General features: G+C 47.4%; 1 protein-coding gene across 1 annotated transcript in view; it reads left to right on the top strand.

Annotated features, from left to right (window-relative positions):
• MPHOSPH9 (M-phase phosphoprotein 9) overlaps positions 1–22049 on the top strand; it is a 98545-nt gene that overhangs the window by 5265 nt on the left and 71231 nt on the right. Inside the window, 15 exon segments of the mRNA XM_029571349.1 lie at positions 4548–4637; positions 5030–5589; positions 6130–6250; positions 11602–11680; positions 12397–12503; positions 12957–13030; positions 13032–13077; positions 13638–13790; positions 13793–14100; positions 14657–14812; positions 15657–15744; positions 16435–16476; positions 16478–16555; positions 16557–16628; positions 16630–16653. Of these exon segments, the coding sequence (XP_029427209.1) occupies positions 4548–4637; positions 5030–5589; positions 6130–6250; positions 11602–11680; positions 12397–12503; positions 12957–13030; positions 13032–13077; positions 13638–13790; positions 13793–14100; positions 14657–14812; positions 15657–15744; positions 16435–16476; positions 16478–16555; positions 16557–16628; positions 16630–16653 (1998 nt within the window).

Raw genomic sequence — 22049 nt, 5'->3', positions numbered from 1 at the left:
CCAGGAATGGACCAAGATAACTTCAGACCAGTGGGTTCTCGGCGTAATAAGGAACGGCTACGCGTTAGATTTTGCTCGTCTACCGTGGGACAAGTTCCTCGTCTCTCCTTGCAAGGCTCTTTTCAAAAGGGACGCTGTCCAAGCGACCCTGCGACGTCTGGAAGATCTCGGCGCCATTTCTCCCGTGCCATCGACACAACGGGGACTGGGAAGATACTCCATTTACTTCGTGGTCCCGAAGAAAGACGGCTCCTTCCGTCCCATCCTCGACCTCAAGGGAGTCAACAGATGCCTTCGCATTCCGCGTTTCAAGATGGAAACGATCCGCTCGGTAGTGGCCGCGGTTCGTCCGGGCGAATTTCTGGCGTTGCTGGATCTTACGGAAGCGTATCTCCACATCGGCATTCAGCCGTCCTACCACAAATATTTGAGGTTTTGCGTCCTAGGCAGGCACTATCAGTTCAGAGCTCTTCCGTTCGGTCTCGCCACGGCTCCACGCACCTTTACCAAAGTCATGGTGGTAGTGGCGGCCCAGCTCCGGAGGGAAGGGCTCCTGGTTCACCCTTACCTAGACGATTGGCTCATCCGGGCCAAGTCCGAAGCCGAATGTCGACAAGCGATTGCCCGGGTCCTACAGTTCTTGCGATCTCTCGGCTGGGTAGTCAACCTCTCCAAGAGTCAGCTACAGCCTACTCAGCGGTTAGAGTACCTGGGGGCCTTGTTCGACACAGAGAGGGCCAGGGTGTTTCTGACTCAAGAGAGAGTGGTCAAGCTACAGCGACAGGTGAGACGTCTGTTGTCCATGCGGTGCCCGCTGGTCTGCGATTATCTGATGGTCTTGGGTTCCATGGCATCGACGCTCGCCTTGGTTCCCTGGGCTTTTGCTCATCTGCGACCATTACAGTCAGCGTTACTGTCCCGTTGGAAGCCGGTCTCGGAAGAGTTTCAATCGACCGCTGCCACTCACGGACTGGGCCAGGGACAGTCTGCATTGGTGGCTCTCCACCGACCACTTGACGTGCGGAGTCTCCCTGCTCATGCCCACCTGGACGGTGGTGACCACAGACGCCAGTCTCTCCGGCTGGGGAGTGGTCTGTGGGAGCCGCTCGGTGCAAGGTCAGTGGTCGAGTCAGCAGTTGCTGTGGTCCATCAACCGGTTAGAGACCAAGGCGGTGTCGTTGGCGTTACGAGCCTTTCTCCCGTGGATTCGGGGACGAGCGGTCCGGGTTCTGTCGGACAATGCGACCACAGTGGCCTATATCAATCGCCAGGGAGGTACAAGGAGCCATCAAGTGGCGGAGGAGGCGAGTCTGTTGATGGCCTGGGCGGAACAGCACCTCAGCGGCATAGCGGCGTCTCACATCGCAGGGGTGGACAACGTTCAGGCGGATTTCCTCAGTCGCCATCGGCTGGATCCAGGAGAGTGGGAGCTACCGGAGGTAGCGTTTCGGCGCATCTGTGCCAGGTGGGGACGGCCCCACCTGGATCTCATGGCCACCGCTCTCAACACAAAGGCTCCGCGGTTCTTCAGCCGACGGAGGGAGCGGGGCGCGGAAGGCGTCGATGCATTGGTTCTTCCCTGGCCCACGGACGTGTTACTTTATGTGTTCCCTCCGTGGCCTCTGATTGGAAAGGTTCTGCGTCGGATAGAATTGCACCCGGCGGCGGTGATTTTTGTGGCACCGGAGTGGCCACGGCGGCCGTGGTTCGCGGATCTCATTCAGTTGGCGGCGGAGCTTCCGCTTCGATTTCACGGGGATGCGTCCATCCTTCAACAAGGACCCGTCTGTTTGGAGGATGCGGATCACTTTTGTCTCGCAGCCTGGCTTTTGAAAGGGTGCGTTTGAGGAATAAGGGGTACTCCGAGTCCGTGATTGCTACTTTGTTGAGGGCTCGGAAACAGTCTACGTCCCTAACCTACATGCGGGTCTGGACAGTCTTTGAGGACTGGTGCGGTACTCGCGACATAGATCCTATACGTCCAGCTGTCCCGGCGGTCCTCGAGTTTCTTCAAGAAGGTCTCTCGAAGGGACTGTCTTGGAGTATCTTGAAGGTCCAGATCGCTGCGCTTGGTTGTCTCAGGGGTAAGGTCCAGGGAGTGTCCTTGGCCTGTCATCCGGATGTGGTGCGTTTTCTTCTTGGGGCTAAGCACTTGCGCCCTCCTGTCCGAAACCCTTGTCCGTCCTGGAATTTAAATTGCGTACTATCAGCCCTCTGTGGGGCACCTTTTGAACCAATCAAGCGTGCGACTCTGAAGGATCTTACGCTGAAGGCCGTGTTTTTGGTAGCGATTACGTCTGCTCGTCGGGTCTCGGAGTTACAGGCGTTGTCCTGTAGAGAGCCGTTTCTGCGTTTTTCGGAGACCGGGGTCTCCCTACGGACTGTTCCATCCTTTTTGCCCAAGGTGGTATCCTCTTTTCACTTGAATCAATCCGTAGACCTGCCTGGTTTTTCAGTCATGGATCCGGGGGACAAGAGGTCGAGAGACTTGCGCAGACTCGATGTTCGCAGGATTCTCATTCGTTATCTGGAGGTGACTAATGCCTTCCGGGTGTCTGACCATTTGTTTGTCCTCTGCTCCGGACCTCGCCGGGGGTCTGCGGCTTCGCGGGCCACGATTGCGCGTTGGCTCAAAGAGGCGATTGGTTCAGCGTATCTCCTGCAGGGGAAGTTGGCACCTAGGGGACTTCGTGCTCATTCCACTAGGGCGCAGGCCACGTCCTGGGCTGAGGTTTCTCAGGTGTCCTCGCAGGAGATCTGTAAAGCGGCGACGTGGAAGTCGTTGCATACGTTTACTAAGCATTACAGACTCGATGTCCAGGCAGCTGAGGCTCAGGGTTTTGGAGCGAGTGTTCTCCGAGCGGGACTCTCTGCTTCCCACCCTCAGTAATTTGCTCTGGTACATCCAGGTGTCTGGACTGATCCGGGTACGTACAGGGAAAGGAAAATTAGTTCTTACCTGATAATTTTCGTTCCTGTAGTACCACGGATCAGTCCAGGCTCCCGCCCGTCTGTTCTGCTTCCGATGAAGAGTGAGAGAGTCCGCTCGTTTGATTTTCGGGCTGCATTATTGCGAGTTTTTGGCATACAGCCTCTTGCCTCTGGTTCTGTTGGTTTTCTGTTTTCTGCCAGGGGTGTGTTCTGAATTGGCATATATATTGCAGTTTATAGTTAGTTAGTTAGTCGGGCACTTGTTTTGCTTTGACAGTACGTTCGACTGAGGGGCTGTGGGTGGCACCTTACTATATGTAGGGAGCCCGTCAAGTTTTGCTCTGTCTCCATCTGCTGGCGCGGAGTCACAACCCAGGTGTCTGGACTGATCCGTGGTACTACAGGAACGAAAATTATCAGGTAAGAACTAATTTTCCTTTCTTACATTAAGAACAATTTCTATCTATAATGCACTTAGCCCTCAGTATTGGTTCTGTCTACTGGCAGTTGGTAGGGAATGTAGGCGTGTATCTTGGCAGCTGGAGATCACTGCATGACCTGAGCCGGCTGGCGGGTGCAACATATAGCTACGAAGGGTAGATTGGCCGGCATGGGTCAGAAGAGAGAGCCCGCTGTAGAACAGGCAACACGGGGTATATAGATACTTATTTCAGCAAAAATCTTTGGTGGGTATGTGTTAGTAAGTAATAATTATTGTATGTATTATTATTATTGTATACATACATTATTGTATGTATATCCTCTATTCTTATATAGTTGTATATGTATATCCTCTATTGTATATCTATATCCACGATATTTATCAAGTATGTATATACACCATTTTCCTCAAGTTCTGTTGACATCCCCCTCCAAGTTAACATGCACCCTGTTCCATGTACTACGGTTAAGTTCCTTGTAAACCGATATGATGATCCTTCGAATACTTGGCTATACAAGCTTTTAAATAAATAAATAAAGTACCCAGGGATAAACAAATTTGTACATGATTTAGAATAATTTAGTAGGTGTTGCTGCTTGTGTGTCTTTCGATATATGCTTGATTTGTCAGAACTATCCCCCCGCCTCCCTCCACCCAGTTTGTAGCCATCCTGGCAAAACCCTTGTTTAATAACAGCCTTAAACAGTAAGACACACCAGTAACAAAACCCGTTAAAATATATGAAAAATAGTGTTTATTGGTAATAAAATTGGTAGCCATTTGGATTTCTCTAGTTCATAAAATCTTCATGGCTTGAGATATGACCATTGTAGCCTGCATTGCGATAAGATCTTATCCCATTCTAAGTTTTATAGGTCCTATTTCTGTTTGCTTTGTGTAATCACCCTCCTCAGATAAGAAGGTTACTTGGGGGTCCATTCCATTTTTATATCATTAATTATTTGTATAATGACTTAAAGATGATGATTTGTTGCATCCTTTGCCTTTTTCATCAGTGTATGATACTCCACTCTTCCACACTTTTGTTATCTTTATTAGCATACTTGATAACTCGGGGCTGATTTTCTTTTCATTTGATCTTAACCTTTGTTATGTATAATCTGAATATCATTATTATAATAGAATTACAACTGTAATTATTTTAATTTAATAGGCTAGATGGTTACAGTTATTCAAACTGGTGGAGAAACAGTGCCAAGACCAGATAGTCGCCCAGCAAGAGCAGTTCCATAACCAGATTCAGGCAAGTCACATTGGTTTGTTTGGTAGTTAACTTCAGCACTGGATTATATTCTTTGGTTTGGTAAAACTGCATGAGAATGTTTCTGGGGCATGTAGTCCAAGCAGGACCTGCTTGGACTACATGCCCCTTTTTCCTTTTCTCATAAATGAAAATCTAGGGGAAAAGTCTGATTCATATAAAAAGTTTTCTGAGAGAAATTTACATCATTTTCATTTTGTTTACATAGAAGTAAAGGTCAACAAATAAGTTGTAGGTGAGACCTTTTCAATGGAATAACAGAGCACCCCTCATTCTGTTTAGAAGTGACCGATTCTTGCTTGCAGTCTCCCATGATGTAGTTGTGAAAATTAAACATTAGAATACTTTTTGATTTTGTGGGTCTCATTTTACAGCTCATACAGGATGAAATCAAGCACTTAGTGACACTGCAAATTGGTAATACTCCGAGGAATAGTGGTACTGGACAGTCTTCTAGTAAGTGGACAAATAATTCATCTGCATTAGAAATGCAAGCAGACCAACATTCTGAAGCCTTTGAGGATAATGGAAGAAATCCCAGTCAACTTAAGAGTTGTAGTGAAGTGGAAAAGCAGCCAAAAACTTGTATTATACAAGAAAGTTTTGTGGATACTACTTCTATAAGCAGTGGATATAATACAATTTCAGCCACAGAACCTCATCCGAACCAAGTTAACTGTGATCATAGTGTTGCTAAACAGAGCATGGGATGCACACAGTCAACTGTAAGTGAACTGACTGGCATACCTTTGATCCAGAAAACTTCAGCTTTGGCAGAAAATGCAAGAAAATGTATACCGGGCAATGAAGGAAATTGCTTGACATGTAAACTGATGAACTACACGATCTCCATGTTTCTCAGCGGAAACAGCAGACGTTTGCCAGCGAAGAAGATAAGGTCAATAAAAATCATGGTGGAAAAATGCTCAAGTAAGTGACATTTGAACAATAAAAATTTTTTTAAAAAAATCCAAGTTCTGTTTCAATATCAGGAGGCTTATTCACAAATAAATTCTGGTTCTTAGAGGCCAGTTGGCACCACGAGCGTTGCCTCCCTCTCTTCTAGAATGCCTAAGCTGAAAACACAACATGATCCAGGCTGTGAGTTTTGAGAGGGAGCATCACCTTGCAGTCTGTGAAATATGGTGATATGATGCTGTGGACTGTTTTCATGAGTTCTCCTTCTTGCTACATCTTGTATTTTGCCATAGAAGGAAAATTAACCTTGTCTTTGGAATGGTTATATAGCGATCTGATTTCAAGCTAAATCGATCAAAGTTCTGCATACAGAATCAGTGCCCCTCAATTCTTAGGAGCATGTTTGAACCATTTTCCTGCTGGCTGAATTCTGTAGCTGTGTTTCTCCCGAAACAACGTTATTTAAGAGAATTGCTTTGAAAACAAGCGTGTGACTATGTTAATTTACTATGAAATTCTGGTTTTGTATGGAGCTCTATCTATTTTATTCTTCTAGCAAACCTTTAATTTCATGGGCACAGAAGCAAAGCCAAATGAAGAAAGCAAAGCTGGTAGAAGAGAGCTGTACTGCGTCTATGCAAGAAAACAAGCAGACAGAAAAACTGGAGTTAGATAATGTAGGTGATCCACCCTTTTCTGGTCTTTTTTTCCTTTGTCGCTTCCATTTTCCTTTTTATTCAGAAGTAGTCCAGTGTCCTCGGATAAATTCATAATTAAATGGTAAAAAAAATCCACAAAGTCTTTATTAGGAGCATCCCCTAGCAGGATCCTGAGAATGAAAGCTCTAACTAGAAGTGAGTATTTTCTCTTTCAGTAATTGCATTAGCAGACTGCACAATTTAACTCGTAAAACGTGAAAATTGCAACAGGTTTGTAATTTTTTAGCACTGAGTATGCAAAATTCAATTGGTGTAACTCTAAAATAAATCTATTTTCCTGAAAATACCCAGATCAGTCCAGACAAGTGGATTTTGCATCCCTACCAGCAGATGGAGGAGGAGAACAAAACCTTTGAGGCACTGCTACATAACTGAGAGGGCCACCTGCAGTCCCTCAGTATTTCTGTGTCTCCAGCAGATGATAGAGGTGCGGACCTGCAGCTCTGACTGAAAGTTGGCATTTGGAGACGAGATGTTTTGATCAGCTCTCCGAGGTGTTAGGTTTCCTTTGTGGGCCATCGCCTCGGGTTGAGCCAGGCGATTAGGGGGTTGGATACCCCTGGCTGCAGTAGCCCATAGAGCTGGAGACCTTGATAGCCAGGGGACTGACTCCCTCTTGGGCTCCATAGACCCTCTCCTGACAGATGCTGTCTCAGTAAAGGAAAGTACCCTTTTGTTTCCTCTGTTTTTAAGTTTGTTTAAAAAAGAAAAGGAGCAGATAGAGCAGGCAATAGTTGTGAGCCGGGAGATTTGGTCAATGGTTCAGTGACTGTGGTGGTCGGACAGTGGGAGCTGTCTGGTCCTGCAGGAGGGGAGGGTGAGAGCACCGCATGTTGGGTTTTCCCTGGCAGGGAAACTTACGCTGTGCGGCCAGATTTTTTTCTTTGGTGTGCGTTGCTTGGCTTACTGTGTCTTCCTGCGTGCCACTTGAGATCACACGGTGCAGAAGAGCTTCCCTCGTGGTGTGGCTTTCTTTCTGATGGCGCATTCCAGCCGCATGGTGCCGTGGCGGCCTGTGGGTTCTGGTCGGCCCAATTTGATTCCCACTTCTCCTGCACAGGCTGTGCTTCGGGAGCGGAGGGATCCTCTGCAGGGGGGTGAAAAGGCCAGGAGGGACTCCCACGGCTCTGGGACTGTGCCGGTGGTACAGGAGGGATCTCCCTTTTTAGCCGGGCCTGAGGAGGATCGTGGCCAGGTGATTGCTACTGGCTGGGACTCCAGCGATTTTTCCCCCTCCTCTACTCTCTCCTGTGGTGCAGGATGCTGAGGATGGCTAAGAGGAGGGAGCAGACATGGGGGACAGTCTCTTCGCACAGGGAACCGACGATCCGGAATTTGTCCTTCTGCTACATAGAGCCTTCCTGGCTAGGATGGGTGCAGGAGTAAAGAGATCCAGGGAGCATCATCCAGTCTCACCTAAAAGACCTAGGATGGCATCGGCAGGTGGAGCTGCTGCTTGTGCTGGATTCAGAAGACTCAAGAGCAGGCGTTTATTGGGACAATCAGTCCTGTTCAGTTGGCCCTACTGGAGGCTGGAGTGGCCTATGTGGCTGATGCATTGTATGATTTGGTGCATATGTCTGCCAGGAGTATGGTCTCGGCGGTGACTGCACGCGGGCTTCTATGGTTATACAATTGGTCTGCCAATATGTGGTCCAAGGCCCAGCTGTGCAGTCTTCCTTTTAAGGAGAAACTGCTGTTTGGGGAGGAGCTGGATCAGCTGATGAAGTCCCTAGGGGAATTCAAAGGGAATTCAGAGGATAAGAAGGGCACTAAGAAAGTCTTTCCACCCCAGTCCCGTTTTCGGGATTCAAGGAGGTTTCATCCCGGAATTGAGCCACAACCTCAGCGTCAAAGCAGTCATCAGGATGTCAACAGCCCTTTCGGAGTACCGGCAGATCCTCCAGAGGCAGTTCTGGTCAGGGGACTAGAGGGGTAAGGCCTCACAATGAAGCCAGGTTTGTCCACTCCTCGCTGGAAGTGGTAGGGGGCAGATTGTCCAGTTTTTATAAGGTGTTGACCAAGATCACCTCGGATTGGTGGGTTCTGAAGGTCGTAAGAGACGGTTGTGCCTTAGAATTTTTGTTCCCAGTCAGGGAAGCCTTTCTGGAGTCCCACTGCTTGAAGCAAACAGGATGCAGTAGAGGAGACTCAGCAAAGGTTGCTAAGCTTAGAAGCCATCATTCCAGGGGCATGGGGGAGGAACTCCATTTATTTTGTGATGCCCCAAAAGGAGGGCACCTTCCGTTCCATTTTGGATTTGCAAAAGGTAAATGTAGCCTTGCGGATACCGTGTTTCCAGATGGAGATGCTGCATACAGTGATAGCAGCAGTCCGCAAAGGAGAGTTCCTTGCGTCCTTGGATCTCACCAAAGCCTACTTCCATATTCCCATTCGAAAGGACCATCAGAGGTTTCTTCATTTTATGGTGCTGGAGTGGCACTTCCAGTTTTGGGCTGTTCCCTTCAGGATTGCTGTGGCTCCCTGAACCTTCACAAAGGTGAATGTGGTAGTGGCGGCAGCCTTGAGACGGGAAGGGATCCTGGTGCATCCATATCTGGACGATTGGCTTATTCGGATGAAGACAGAGGAGTATGGTCGGTCAGTGCAAAGAGTGTTGAACACCCTCCGTTTTCTGTGTTGGGTGATCAATGTGGCAAAGAGTCACTTTGTCCTGTTTCAAGTCATTGGAGTATCTAGGTGCCCGCTTCGATACCCAAAAGGGTAGGGTGTTTCTGACTGTGGACAAGTTGACAAAGTTGCAAGTGCAGGTGATGCGGCTCTTGCATCTGTCAGTGCCAAAGGTCTGGGACTACTTACAGGTACTGGGCTCCATGGCCTCGACTTTGGATTTGGTTCCATGGGCCTTTGCTCACATGCATCCATTGCAAAGAGTGCTTTTGTCCAGGTGGAATCCATTGTCGGAAGAGTATCAACTGTCATTGCCTCTTCTAGGAGAATCCAGGTGCATTCTTTCATGGTGACTATCGAGGAGCAACCTGGAAAAGGGAGTGGACCTGGAGGCCCCGGACTGGGTGGTGGTGACCACAGATGCCCGTCTCAAGGGCTTGGGGGGGGGGGTGTGCCTGGGTTGTTCTGCCCAGGCGGAGGCGTCCTGGTTGATCAATTGCCTGGAAACAAGGGTGGTATGTAGAGCCCTGGAGGTGTTCCTGCCTTTGGTCCAGGGACAGATGGTTCGAGTGTTTTTGAACAATGCGACAATGGTAGTGTACATCAATCTGCCAAGGAGGGACGAAGAGTTGCATTGTGGCTCAGGAGACTCAGCTGTTTGTGTGGGCAGAGCATCATGTTGAGGAGATTGCGGCCTCACATGTCGCGGGAGTGGACAACGTGCAGACGGATTTCCTCAGCAGGAACAGCTAGATCCCGGGGAGTGGGAACTGTCCCTGGAAGCCTGGAATCACATTTGTGCCAAATGGGGTGTTCCTCAATTGGACCTCATGGTGATGCGGGCAAATGCAAAAATGGCAAGGTTTTTGTTGCAGAAAGGAGTCCAGTTCGGTGGGGCTAGATGCTCTTGGCCAACCGGGATTCTTGTATGTGTTTCCTCCAGGGACCCTCATCGGTCGAGTGTTGCGGCGCGTAGAGTCGCACACAGGGAAGGTGGTGCTGGTGGTGCCAGAGTGGCCACAATGTCTGTGGTTTAAGGATCTGGTGTATCTGAAGATTGACGTGCCTCTTCGCTTGGCTCACCTGTCAGGTCTGCTGCGACAAGGACCCATATTTTCATATCGGGAGGATCGCTTTTGTCTCACAGTTTGGCTTTTGAAGGCAGTGTTTGCAACTGAAGGAATATTCCAAACCAGTAATTTCCACTATGCTCCAGGCTAGGAGGGCTTTTTACGTCTCTGGTGTATGGTAGGGCTTGGAAGGTATTTGAAGCCTGGTGTCTGCAACAGAGGCTGGAACCGCTGTCGGAGGGAGTTTTTTCACATTTTGTCCTTTCTGCAGCAGGGCTTGGCCAAGGGCCTAGCCTATAGTTCGCTTCGCGTTCAGGTTTCGGCCTTGGGTTGTCTTAGGGACAAAATCAGTGGAAGGTCTTTGACCTCCCATCCCGATGTAATGCGTTTCCTGAAGGGGGTCAAGCATTTGCGGCCTCTGGTTCAGAAGGTGTGTCCGGATTGGAATCTCAACTTAGTTTTGTGGGTTCTATGTGGCGCGCCCTTTGAGCCTTTAAAATGAGCCTCATTAAAGGACGACGTTGCAGACTATCTTCCTGTTCAGCCAGGTGGAATTCCGAGTTTCAGGCTCTTCCTTGTTGGGATCCTTTTTTGCGTATTGCAGATGACAGGGTGACATTGCGTATGGTTTCCTCCTTTTTGCCGAAAGTAATGTCTTCTTTTTATTGAATCAGACAGTTGAGCTTCCGGCTTTTCCGGAATGGTCTCGCCAGTCTCCCCAGGATAGAGATCTGCATCTCCTGGATGTGTGTCACACCGTATTACATTATTTGAAGGTTATTAATAGCTTTCGGCAGTCAGATCATCTCTTTGTGTTGTTCGGTGGAGGGGAGAAAGGTCTCCTTCAGCCATTTAGAGATCCTAGCCTTGGAGGCTATTTGTTCGGCCTTTATTTGTAAGGGTTCTGAAATCCTGACGAGTCTCAAGGCGCATTCGACTAGAGCACAGGCAGTCTCTTGAGTGGAGTGTCAGTTGGTGTCCCCCAGGAGATATGTAGGGTCGCAGTGTGGTCTTTCTTACCAAACATTACCGTTTGGATGTTCAAGCGAGGAAGATGCGACTTTTGGTGAGTGTGTGTTAAGAGTGGGCCTTTTGGGTTCCCGCTTGGTCTAGGGTGCTTGGGTTCATCCCACTTGTCTGGACTGATCTGGGTATGTTCAGGAAAGGAAAATTGCTTCTTACCTGCTAATTTTCGTTCCTGTAATACCACAGGTCAGTTCTGAGACCCGCCCCATTGTTGCTGCCGAAAGGCTGAATTTCCTGGTGAATTTTAGAGGCACTGTCCAAAAGTTGTATTTCTTTTTCTGAGTTAAGCAGTTAGCAGGCTTTTTGCCTGGAGGTATTTTATTTTCCAGTTCAGGGGGTTCCAACCCTGCGTTTTCCTTTTCGCCCTGAAAGGGGGGGAATGGTGTCTGCTTTTTGGCTTGGGTACAGGTCAATACTGAGGGACTGTTTTATATAGCAGGGCCTCAAAGTTTTTGTTCTCTGCCTCCATCTGCTGGTAGGGATCTGTGGTATTACAGGAACGAAAATTAACAGGTAAGAACCAATTTTCCTTTTATGTTGGTTATTGTGTAATTTCATCAATGCTTCCCCTTTGTATTTTAGTTAGACTGCACTGATGCTTCCCCACCTTACACTTTTTACCTCAGAAGAACAAGTGATAGTCCAGCCTCTGAAGCTTCTGGTAAGGTTACCTTTCAAGGTCATTTATAAGATATGCTTTGCCCTTGCTTGCCAAGTGAGCTTCTTGAGTTTGATGTGCGCTTCTGGGCCAGTTAAGAGTGCAGGACAGTCTAAGCCCAGCCCCTGTGAGAAGCGCTAAGCCAAATGTTGTGACTATGGCCCAGTCTACTGGCTAATGTAAGGAAAAGTATTTGAAAGGAATCGCACAGAGAATTTCTTGTTTCCAGTGGCCATAGCAACCCTTGGCTGTGTGATGTAAAAATGAGATAAAAAAAAGGTTGTGCAATTGAGTTTCGTTGTGTGCGCATACTTATTTCTGTTTATTCATGTGTGTGTGTAATATATGTAGGGCCTGATTTTAAAAAGCATTTACATGCGAAAAAGTGGATGCACTTTACTTGAGTAAGTTGGTGTTTGAAAATTGCTACAATATGTCATTGAATTGTCCATAGGTTTTGCTCATGTAAGTGCACTTTACTTGAGTAAATGGCTTTGAAAATTGCTACGATAGTATGTTACATTTACACACAACTCCTTTGAAAATTCACCTGACGCTGTAGTTATTTATATTGTTGTTGTTTGGGGGGAGGGGGGCCGTCTTCCGAGTTGCGGTATTTCTTCAGCTTTTTGCCCAGTGTGAGTGTGATTCAATCAGAGCAGTGAATTTCCTGAGTTTTCATCGAAGAAGTATAATTTAGCTTTTGTCACAATGTGTAGGTTTTACGTACTGGAAGCTGGATGAGAGGGAACTATATCACCCTTTGCCTGACCAGTTTGAAAATGTATTTTCTAATCACCAGTTCACAAAAATCACCACAAAACAGGTATGGTTTGTTCAGACTTTCACACTTGTAAAGTGGTATGATTTTATTTTCTTCCAGTTGGTAGACTGGAAACCTGAAATGTGCTGATACAGTGCCATTGTAAATGATGGCAGTTAAAGACCAGAATGGGCCATCTAGTCTGCCTAGTTGAGATTAATCCAATTTGGGTAGAGGAGTATATACATCTGCATTTGTAACCCAATACCAACTCCCCCTCTCCTCAGTGTCTTTTTTTTCTCATATACTTCTATACCTTTTACTTACAGTTTAATATTTACTTCCTGTTCTCTTTTCTCCTTTTACTTTGCAGTGTGAATCGGTCGGTGCTTGTGTATGCTGCTATCAATTTAATTTGTCCAGTGTTTGTTAAATGCAGTTTTTGTAAGGTTTAGGTTTTCTCAGTGATTTTTTTTTTTTTTTGTGTGTATTTCTCTCTCTCTTTTTTTTTTAAGGCCCAATTCTGCTGATAACAGGTTGCCCTCATCACTGAGGATATTTATAAAAGAAACAAAGAGAAAGCAACCAGCTTGATGACTGGACTTCTCCATCCCAGTCTTATCATCACCCTCCAGAGGTAGCGTTTAACAGCTCGGCACCGCTGCGGGATGTGTGCTTGAAATGATAAGATTAAGCTGTGGACTTGGGCGGATGACCACTTTCAGTGAAGGGAAGAATTACAAAATTAGAATGAGAGCATGCAGGACTTTGTGTTTTAATTTTATGGCGCCAAGATAGTCATTCTTTCTATTATAAAGAATATTTTATTCCATTGAGGTTGAAATGAGTTATCACATGCACAACCTTTGCTAAAGAGGGCGTTCGAGTCCTCGCCCAGCAGCGATGCTTGCTCACCAGGCTTGGGGGGTGTCTCATCCTGGATTGTGACGGGCGTGGCCCCTGGTGGACGAGTGTCACTAAGATAGCTGGATGAGAAATTTCAGAACAAATAAATAAAAGAACCCTAGGTGGCAGGGAATGAAGGCTCCGTGCCAGAGCCCCAGAAGATTGAGATGAAAGCCAAAAGGAGGAGGAAAAGAATTCAATTCACCCATTTCTTTAGGGGGCAGTGTGTGATTTTCTCTCTGTATTAAATGCTTAATCAGCCTTATTTTTCATGTTTATTTAATTGCCTAGGTTCTGACACTCGATCCGACATTACACCAAGAAGCCAAGCCAGCAGAATCCAGAACTTCCTCCTTCTCTTCTTACTACTCTGGGACCAGGAGTCCTATCACTCCAGACTCTCTTCTGAAACCTCTTTCTGATAGTCATTCTGACATGGAATCAATTTCACACATAGCAATACTGATTCCCCTCGGCTGGATGACTTGCCATCCTGTTATACTAAAAGCCAAGTGTTACATTTGAATCCATGGAATAATCATGCATTTCAAAACCAAACAAATGCTAGTAATGATTTCTCAATGCAGTTTAGCGAGTCAGGTACTGCTACTGTAAACCAGTCGGACGATGAAGAAAATAGCCTGACCGTGTCACCGTCGTTGATGGCCCATTCAGAGCTTCTGTGCGTTGACTGTAGCTTACCCGAGTACAGTACTGCTTTGACATCTTTGGAGCATCCTCTGATGTTGTCCAGGTATTTTTTTTTGCTTTAAATAGTAATTTTAGTCTGCAACATCAAGTACGCTGAACAGGCTGGTGGTTTGGGATTCTCTTTGTTGAAGTACATCACTGAAGGAAAAATGACCTTAGCTGCACTGCTTTAAGTGATCTAATGTCATAGGAAATCTCCAAGCAGTGTGGAAGGAGGAGCAATAACTCACAGGGTCCAGATCCACACCTTGCAATAGAGATAGATAGGAGGGCATGTAAACTCCCTGGCCCCTCCAAACATGCAGAAAGGATTTTCAACCTCTGCATGGTCCTGTATTGAACACAGGGCTCCTGTTAAGAAGAAAATAGTACCTTTCAGCAAATTTTTCCTTGTGACATTAAAGGAAACATTTTATTATTTTCTGTTTTTGTGGTTTAGAGCCCTTCCCCCCCCCCCCCCCAGTTGATTGACAAAGGAGGAGGCAGAGGAAAGATGAGAGAGTCTTGTAGTGATAGTGTACATGCTTTGTGATGCTGTGCTGCCCGTAAGCTTTCGGAGAACATGTGACATGCAATCTTTGTATTTTTTTTTTAAACAGGATTAGACAGAATTTGAGAGAAAAACATGCTCGCCACATAGCAGACTTACGGGATTATTATGAGGCAGAGATACATCATTTGAAACAACAGCTCTCTACAAATATGTTATCTGCATCGGAAGAGCTCCAGAAAACCAACCAGACTCTTCTAGAGAGGTAAATGATGGTATATTTATGTATTCTTTTCACGCAACTCCAAATGTGCTACGTAGGAACCCGACTCTTGTGAGTGTGATACAGCAAGAGAAAATGCCAAATTACCATCCTCTGCCAACAGAAAGCCAAATTACTTTTCCACTTGAAAAGTTACTTCAAAGCAAATTTCATGTACACCAAAGGAGAGCGAATAGAAAAATAATAATTTAGGTGCTCCTAGGGGGCAGTCGTCCAAATTGCACAGGTTGGTGCAATTATTGCTCCTGGAAACGTTATCCCCGGAGATTACACCTGCTTTCTCTGTGGGTAATTTTCCTGTCTGAAGCTACACGGGGGGTGTGTGTGTCTGTCTGTCTTTCCGTGCTTCCTGTAAGATCAAAATGTTCTTTGCTTTGATTCACTTAGTCAAATAAAAAAATGATACATTCTTACATTTTAAATAGAAGTGCCTGGAATATTTTTTGGTTCCTGAACCATACCCAGATCAGTCCAGACCAGTGGGTTAGCATCCCTTCCAGCAGATGGAGTCAGAGAAAAACCTAGGCACTGCTACTTAACCGAGAGTGCCACCTGCAGGACCTCAGTATTTCTCTGACTCCAGCAGATGGTGGAGGTGCAAACCTGCAGGCTGATTGCTAGATAAAAAAAAAAAAATAATACATTAATTAAAGTAGCATTAGCTAGGTAGTAAGTGTTAAGTGTAGGGACGGCGGGCGCTTCCTGAGGGGTTAGGCAACTGCATGGGCTGGATACCCTGACTGAGTTCGTCCATAGCGTATTTTTAAATTATTATTAAGTCCTTCGTATGGCAGTATTGTTTCATCATTTTGGTTTATGGTCCTAGATGTGGTCAGCTTGAAGGGGCTCTAACCGAAGCCAGCATGCGCATGCAAAGTCTTGAGAATAAGAACAGTTTTCTGGAACTGCAAGTGGTGAGTGTGGCTGTCCTTAAAAGAGTGAAGAGGGACTGCCTTGATCGCTCATGCAGGAGGTGTGTTGGTCCCATGCTGGAGTTGCTTAATGATTTCCTGCTCCGGTTTTTAATACTCGTACACAGTTTTCAAATTGCATTTATGATCATCAAAAATTGGTTAACTTCAGATTTGTCTGCCATATATGGAGTTTATCAAAGAGCCAAATATCAGTGACAAATTACCTTTATGCTTTACAGTAATCATCATACAAAGTACAGGTTTTAATTGATCATTTCCTACCAATTTCATGATTGATTATATGCACGTAGTAACTAACTTCTTTAAATGTATTTCTAACAAACTGTGGGGCTTGTGTGCTAAAGGCATTCTCCTATATTACGTCTATGGGAAATGTACAGAGGGCCTCATGTCCCATGTCTTAGATGTGCCTGAACTTTCAACATATGAAAATCTGCAGACCAGATGCAGTAATGCTGCTGCAGCATTCAACATATTTTCTTAACTGCTGTCGATAAATATGATTAACATAAGCACAGCTATCTAACCCTTAAAATCCCTGTCCATTGAACATACATGTTTGTGTCTTAAATACATTATGGATAAAAAATTAGTATTTGTTGATATTTGTAGATCCTTAGTTATGTTGCATGATCTGAGGTCTTTATTGAACTGCATCTTATTCTGTAGAAGGATTGGCGAGAACGCTTTAATACGGTCAGCAATACAAGCAAAGGTTTTACAAGAACGTATTGAGGAAATGCGAACAGCTAACAAGGAGAAAGAGAACACCATCAGCCGGCTGAAGTCCCAAGCTCAAAGACCTAGAGGAAGCGTTGGAGCACTCTTGCAAGCTGTCGGATGATAAAGATGACAGAATAAAATCAGGAATGCAAAATGTTTCAGGATGTAAGTGAGACCACCTGCATGCCCTAGATTCATTTTTTGAAAGCAAGTTACATTGCAGGCCTCATGTTTACATAGAAACGATGGCAGAAAAAGACTAAATGGTCCTTCCTTGTATGTACCCAGATCAGTCCAGACTCCTGGGTTTGCTCCCCTCGGCAGATGGAGACAGAGAAGTTTACTGACACTTAACCCGAGGTGCCACGGGCAGTCTGCCAGTATTTCTCTGTCTCCAGCAGATGGTGGATGTGCAAAACCTGCAGTCTGAGTTGCAAAAAAAAAAAAAGAGAGCTGCAATTTTCAAATTGCTGGCCTCCAGAGGGTTGCTAGGACCTGGTGGGGCCATCCCCTCTGGTTCTTGAGGCAGATGAGCAGGGGGGGTCAGGGACCCTTATGTGGCTCGCTCCTTTTTTCTTGTTGGACAGGGATGAAACCCGGGAGACCAGGATCACTTGCCCTAAGGACCCAACAGAGCCTGCAGCCATTCCAGGGGAAGTGCTTGGTTAAAGGTTTTTTTTTTTTTTTTTCTGTTTTTTTTAAAAAAAAAAAAAGAGGAGATTTGTCTTTCGGGGCTTGCTGAGAGTCGGCGCAACATCCCGGCACGGCACTACTATCTCATTCGGGTGGCTCCAGTTATTTATTTCTGTCACTCTGGCGTGTCCTTTCTCTCTCTGTCCAGCGCTATTTTTTACCTTCCTGTCTGACACCGATTTCAGTGCTCCGTGGGAAGGCTTGTTTGGCCTGTGGGGACAAGCGCATGCGTCTCTCCTGCAACGGTCTTTGTGCCCGATGCCTCCCCGGTGGGGAGGGGCCTTCTGGGAGCTCAACGGGAGAAAAATCGGGCAGGCACTGCGAGCCTGGGAGGCTCTTGCTGGTGCGGCAGGTGCGATGATCGCTTCCCGCTGAACGCGGGAACAGTGGCCATTTTGGCCAAGTTCAGCACTCCTGCGTGGATCGAGGAAGGGGGCAGAGATCTTCCTTCCCCTTTGTCTCTGGAGGTGGGGACATCCGGGGGAGGTCCGGAGACCAAAGGGGCCCCTATAGGTAGTGAGGAGGACCCCGGGGGAGATTCTGATGCTTCTTTCTTCTCCTCCGATTTTATGCTTTTGCTGCACAAGGCCTATAAGGCTAGGATGTCTGCGCACCGTAAAACTGCGAAGGAGATTTCGGTGGGGCCGGCAAAGAGGCCCAGGCCTTCCAGGGAATGTTGGGGCCACTAGGATCAGACAGCTCCTGAGGGCCTTGGCGCCGCTGTCCATTGTATATTGTTCTTCTGACAAGGATGATCACCAGGAATGGACCCTCAGGATTTGGTTCGGGGGCAGTTGAGCAGGACCTGGATCAGGCACTATCAAAAGGCACGGCGGTCAAGGGAGATTATCCTAAGGTGGTGCATTTGTTACTCAAGGAGGAGCTGAATCCTCTCATTCCCAACAGTTCTGGAGGAACTGGGCATAGAGGTCCCTTGAGAGGATTCCAAATTGGGAGCAGTGGATCCAGTCATGGTTGGCCTCTGAGGTCCTGCCAGATCCTTTCCTTTCCATAAGTTTGGTTAGCTCTTTACTGTACCGGGAGTGGGATACTCCAGACACCAGGTCGAAAGTCAGTAGGGCCATGGATAGGTTGTATCTGTTGCCGGAGGAGGCGCTTAACCTTCTCAAGGTCCTGAAGGTGGATACTTCAGTCTCGGTAGTTACCAAGAAGATGACCATTCCCGTTACCGGTGTTTACCGCTCTGTAGGACCTTCAAGACAGGAAGTTGGAAGTGTCTGCCCTTTGTGCCCGGGCGGCTATGTGTAGCAGTTTTATGTTGAGAGCGGGTCTCAGTTGGGTGCAGCAGTTACAAATGGACAAATCTTTGTCTGAGGCTGCCTCTTCAAGCGGAAAGGTTGGAAGCCATTGTGGCCTAGAGTGCGGATGCATTGTATGATCTTCTTAGAACCTCTTCCAGGGCCATGATGTCGGCGGTTTTGGCCCAGCGGCTCCTCTGGCTGAGGAATTGATCGACTGTTTTCTCCAAGTCGCAGTTGGGATCTCTGCTTTTAAAGGGTAATTGCTCTTTGGTAGAAACCTGGAGGAGATGATCAAGTCCCTTGGTGAGAATAAGGTTCATAAGTTACCGGAAGATAAGCCAAAAGAGAGAGGGATCCTTTCCTTCTCACTCCTGCTTCAAGGGCAGTCGAAGGTATTGGGTGTCCATACCTTCCGGAACTACTCCGAGGAAGTTTTTCGGGCAGACAGGGGTCCTGGAGTCAGTCCTTTCGGGACTGACTCCAGGACTGCTGATTCACTCCTCGGTTTCCAGTGATAGGAGGCCGACTGGCTTTATTTTATGAGGCGTGAACCAAGAACATGTCAGAGCAGTGGGTCCTAAGTGTAATAAAACAAGATTCCGCTTTAGAATTTGCTCGGCCACTATGAGACCGGTTTTTGATATCTCCATGTTCTTATTGGGAAAAGAAGCTGGTGATAAGAGACACCATCTGTCGCCTGTGCGAGTTGGGAGCCATTGTCCTTGTACCACCCCCCCCCCCTCCAGTCAGCAAAGGACAGGTCGCTATTCCATCTATTTTATAGTTCCCAAGAAGGAGGGAACGTTCGTCCGATGCTTGATTTAAAGAAGGTGAACGTGGCTCTGAAGGTTTCCTCTGTTCCGGATGGAGACCCTACGTTCAGGTGGCGGTGCACAGGGGGAGTACTTACGTCCCTGGATTTAACCAAAGTATATTTGGCACATAGGAATCCAACCCGATCATCAGAGATATCTGTGCTTAATGATTCTGGGGGAACACTTCCAATTTTGTGATCTACCTTTCGACCTTGTGACTGCACTCAGGACCTCAGAGTCCTGGGTGCATTACCAAGGTTAATGGTCATGGTAGCTTCAGCTCTTCGGAGAGAGGGCGTCCTGGTCCATCCCTATCTGGATGACTGGCTGATCCGTGCAAAGTCAGAATCCCTTTGTCAGAAAGCGTGGATTTGGTTCTCTGACACCTAATATCATTGGGGTGGATAGGTCAATCTGACAAGAGGTCCATCTTGTTCCTTCCCAGAGTTTGGAATTCCTGAGAGCACATTTCAACATTAAGGTAGGCAAGGCGCTTCTCACGAGGAGCGGATTTCCAATTACAGGCCCAAGTTCGCGGATTCTTGACAGCGAGTACCCATGATCTGGGATTACTTACAAGTGCTCGGTCTATGGCTTCTACCTTACCTTGGAATTAGTGACTTGGGCATTTTGCTCACAAGAGGTCTCTTCAGTTGGCCCTTAATATCTCATTTGGATCCATTATGGGAGCGTTTTCAGCTACCTTCCCCTCTCCCGGAATTTGCGTGTTCCAGTCTTTCATAGTGGCTCCTCCCGGACAAGTTGAGTCGTGGCGTGGATTCTTGATATCCCAGTATGGACGATTGTAACCACCAATGCCAGTCCTCTGCGGCTGGGAGTGGTATGTCAGAGCCAGTTGGTGCAAGGCCAGTGGTTGCTGGAGGAAGCCTCCTGGTCTATCAATCATCTAGAGTCAAGAGTGGTGCGTTGACCCTGCTGGTGTTTCTACCCTTGGTAAGGGGGAAAGCTGGTGAGAGTCTTGTCAGACAATGCGACAATGATAGCTTACATCAATCGACAAGGGGGGTACCAAGAGTTGCGCAGTGGCTCAGGAACTTGAATGTCAGTCGACTGGGCAGAACAGCATCAGGAGCACTTGACAAGCCTCGCATATAGTAATGATGGCAGAAAAAGACCAAAATGGTCCATCTAGTCTGCCCAGCAAGCTTCCCAAGGTAGTAAACTGCCACTGTGTGCAGGTTACCCCATGTTTCTCTTAAGGGGTAGTGGGCTCAGACAATGTGCAAGCAGATTTTATAAGCCAGTGACAGCTATCAGAAGAGGTGATGAGTCTCATCAGTCACAGGTGGGGCCCACCGTGTGTGGACTTGATGACGATCCCCAGAAATGCCAAGGCCCTACGTTTCTTCAGTCGATGAAGAGAAAGAGGAGCAGAAGGAGTGGATGCATTGGTTCTGCCTGTTGCGTCCGTCGGTCTCAGACGGCTTCGCCCCGTATGCCTCACCTTGTTCTCTGCTCCTCCCGCTTACCTAGGGAAAATGGCTACCCCCGCATCTGTAAGCCGCCCTCTCCGGCATCCCCGGAACGACTATGATGTTGCCTCCTGCCATGTTCCTCCCAAGGGCCTACTAGGGTGCGCGTGCGCTCGCTACCCACGTCTTTATTCCAGCAATGGCGCGAACCTCGGAGGCGTCCCCCTCAAGTGATGTCATGCCATCCGAGTATATAACCTGTACTTGTTTGCTAGCTCATTGAGTTAGAAAGGATTGGTCTCTGCCGGTCTAAGCTACTCTGCCACTTCCGTGCTGCCGCTGGAAGCTCCCTCTCTGCCCTTCGGGGTATTGTTAACCTGGGTACCCACTCCTCAGGGGCCCTCTGCTTTATTTCAGGTGCCTTACTGGGATCAGGTACTCGCTCTTTGAGGGTCTGCTCTCCCAGCCTCTATGCCAGTACCATCTACTTCAGCCTGGTGGAATCGCCAACCTACAGCTACCATCTAGTGAGTAATCTAACTCTGTCTATCTCGTCTACAGCATTGTCTTGCCTGGGAAACCTACACTGGAATCCCCTATACCAACGTGGTGAGACGGGTTCCCTTTGCCGAGGGTCCCGGGCCTGTTACCTCTGGATCACCTCACTACTGCCACCTGTGGTGGTACACATCAAGCTGTATAATAAAAGAGCTAAAATCTGTGTTTGTGCATCCTGAGTCTAGCCCAGTACTGTGGACGCTCACGGTGCCTCTCCCCGTGGGCGTGGTCATCTGCCACAGTACCCAAGAATCCACCCAAACACCGTTAAACCATAACACTGCCCTGGCCAATGGACATCCTACTGTATGAGTTTTCTCCTTGGCCATTGGTAGGCAAGATCTTGCGGCGCATAGAGATTCATCTGGGCAAAGTAATTCTCATAGCACCAGAGTGGCCGAGACATCCGTGGTTTGCAGACTTGGTTAGCCTATCTGTGGACGGACCATTGAGGCTCGCTCACCTGTCGAATCTTCTGCATCAAGGGCCCGTTTGTTTTGATCATTCAGATTGGTTTTGTTTAGCGGCTTAGCTTTTGAGAGGCAGCGTTGAAAAACAAAGGTTATTTGGATGCGGTCATTGCTACCCTCTTGCAGTCTAGAAAGACCTCCACTTCTGTCCCCTATGCGAGGGTATGGAGAGTTTTTGAGTCCTGGTGTTACGGTCAGCAAGTGGATCCTAGGCGGGCCTTGGTGGGGCATATTTTGGCCTTTCTCCAGGACGGGTTGGTCGAAGGGTTATCCTTTAATTCTCTCAGGGTTCAAGTGGTGGCGCTAGGATGTCTGCGAGGTAAGGTTCAA

This window comes from Rhinatrema bivittatum, chromosome 11 (assembly GCF_901001135.1).
Source record: "Rhinatrema bivittatum chromosome 11, aRhiBiv1.1, whole genome shotgun sequence".
Taxonomy (NCBI): domain Eukaryota; kingdom Metazoa; phylum Chordata; class Amphibia; order Gymnophiona; family Rhinatrematidae; genus Rhinatrema; species Rhinatrema bivittatum.
The sequence above is the reverse complement of the archived record's forward strand: the minus strand, read 5'-3'. Positions and strand labels throughout refer to the sequence as shown.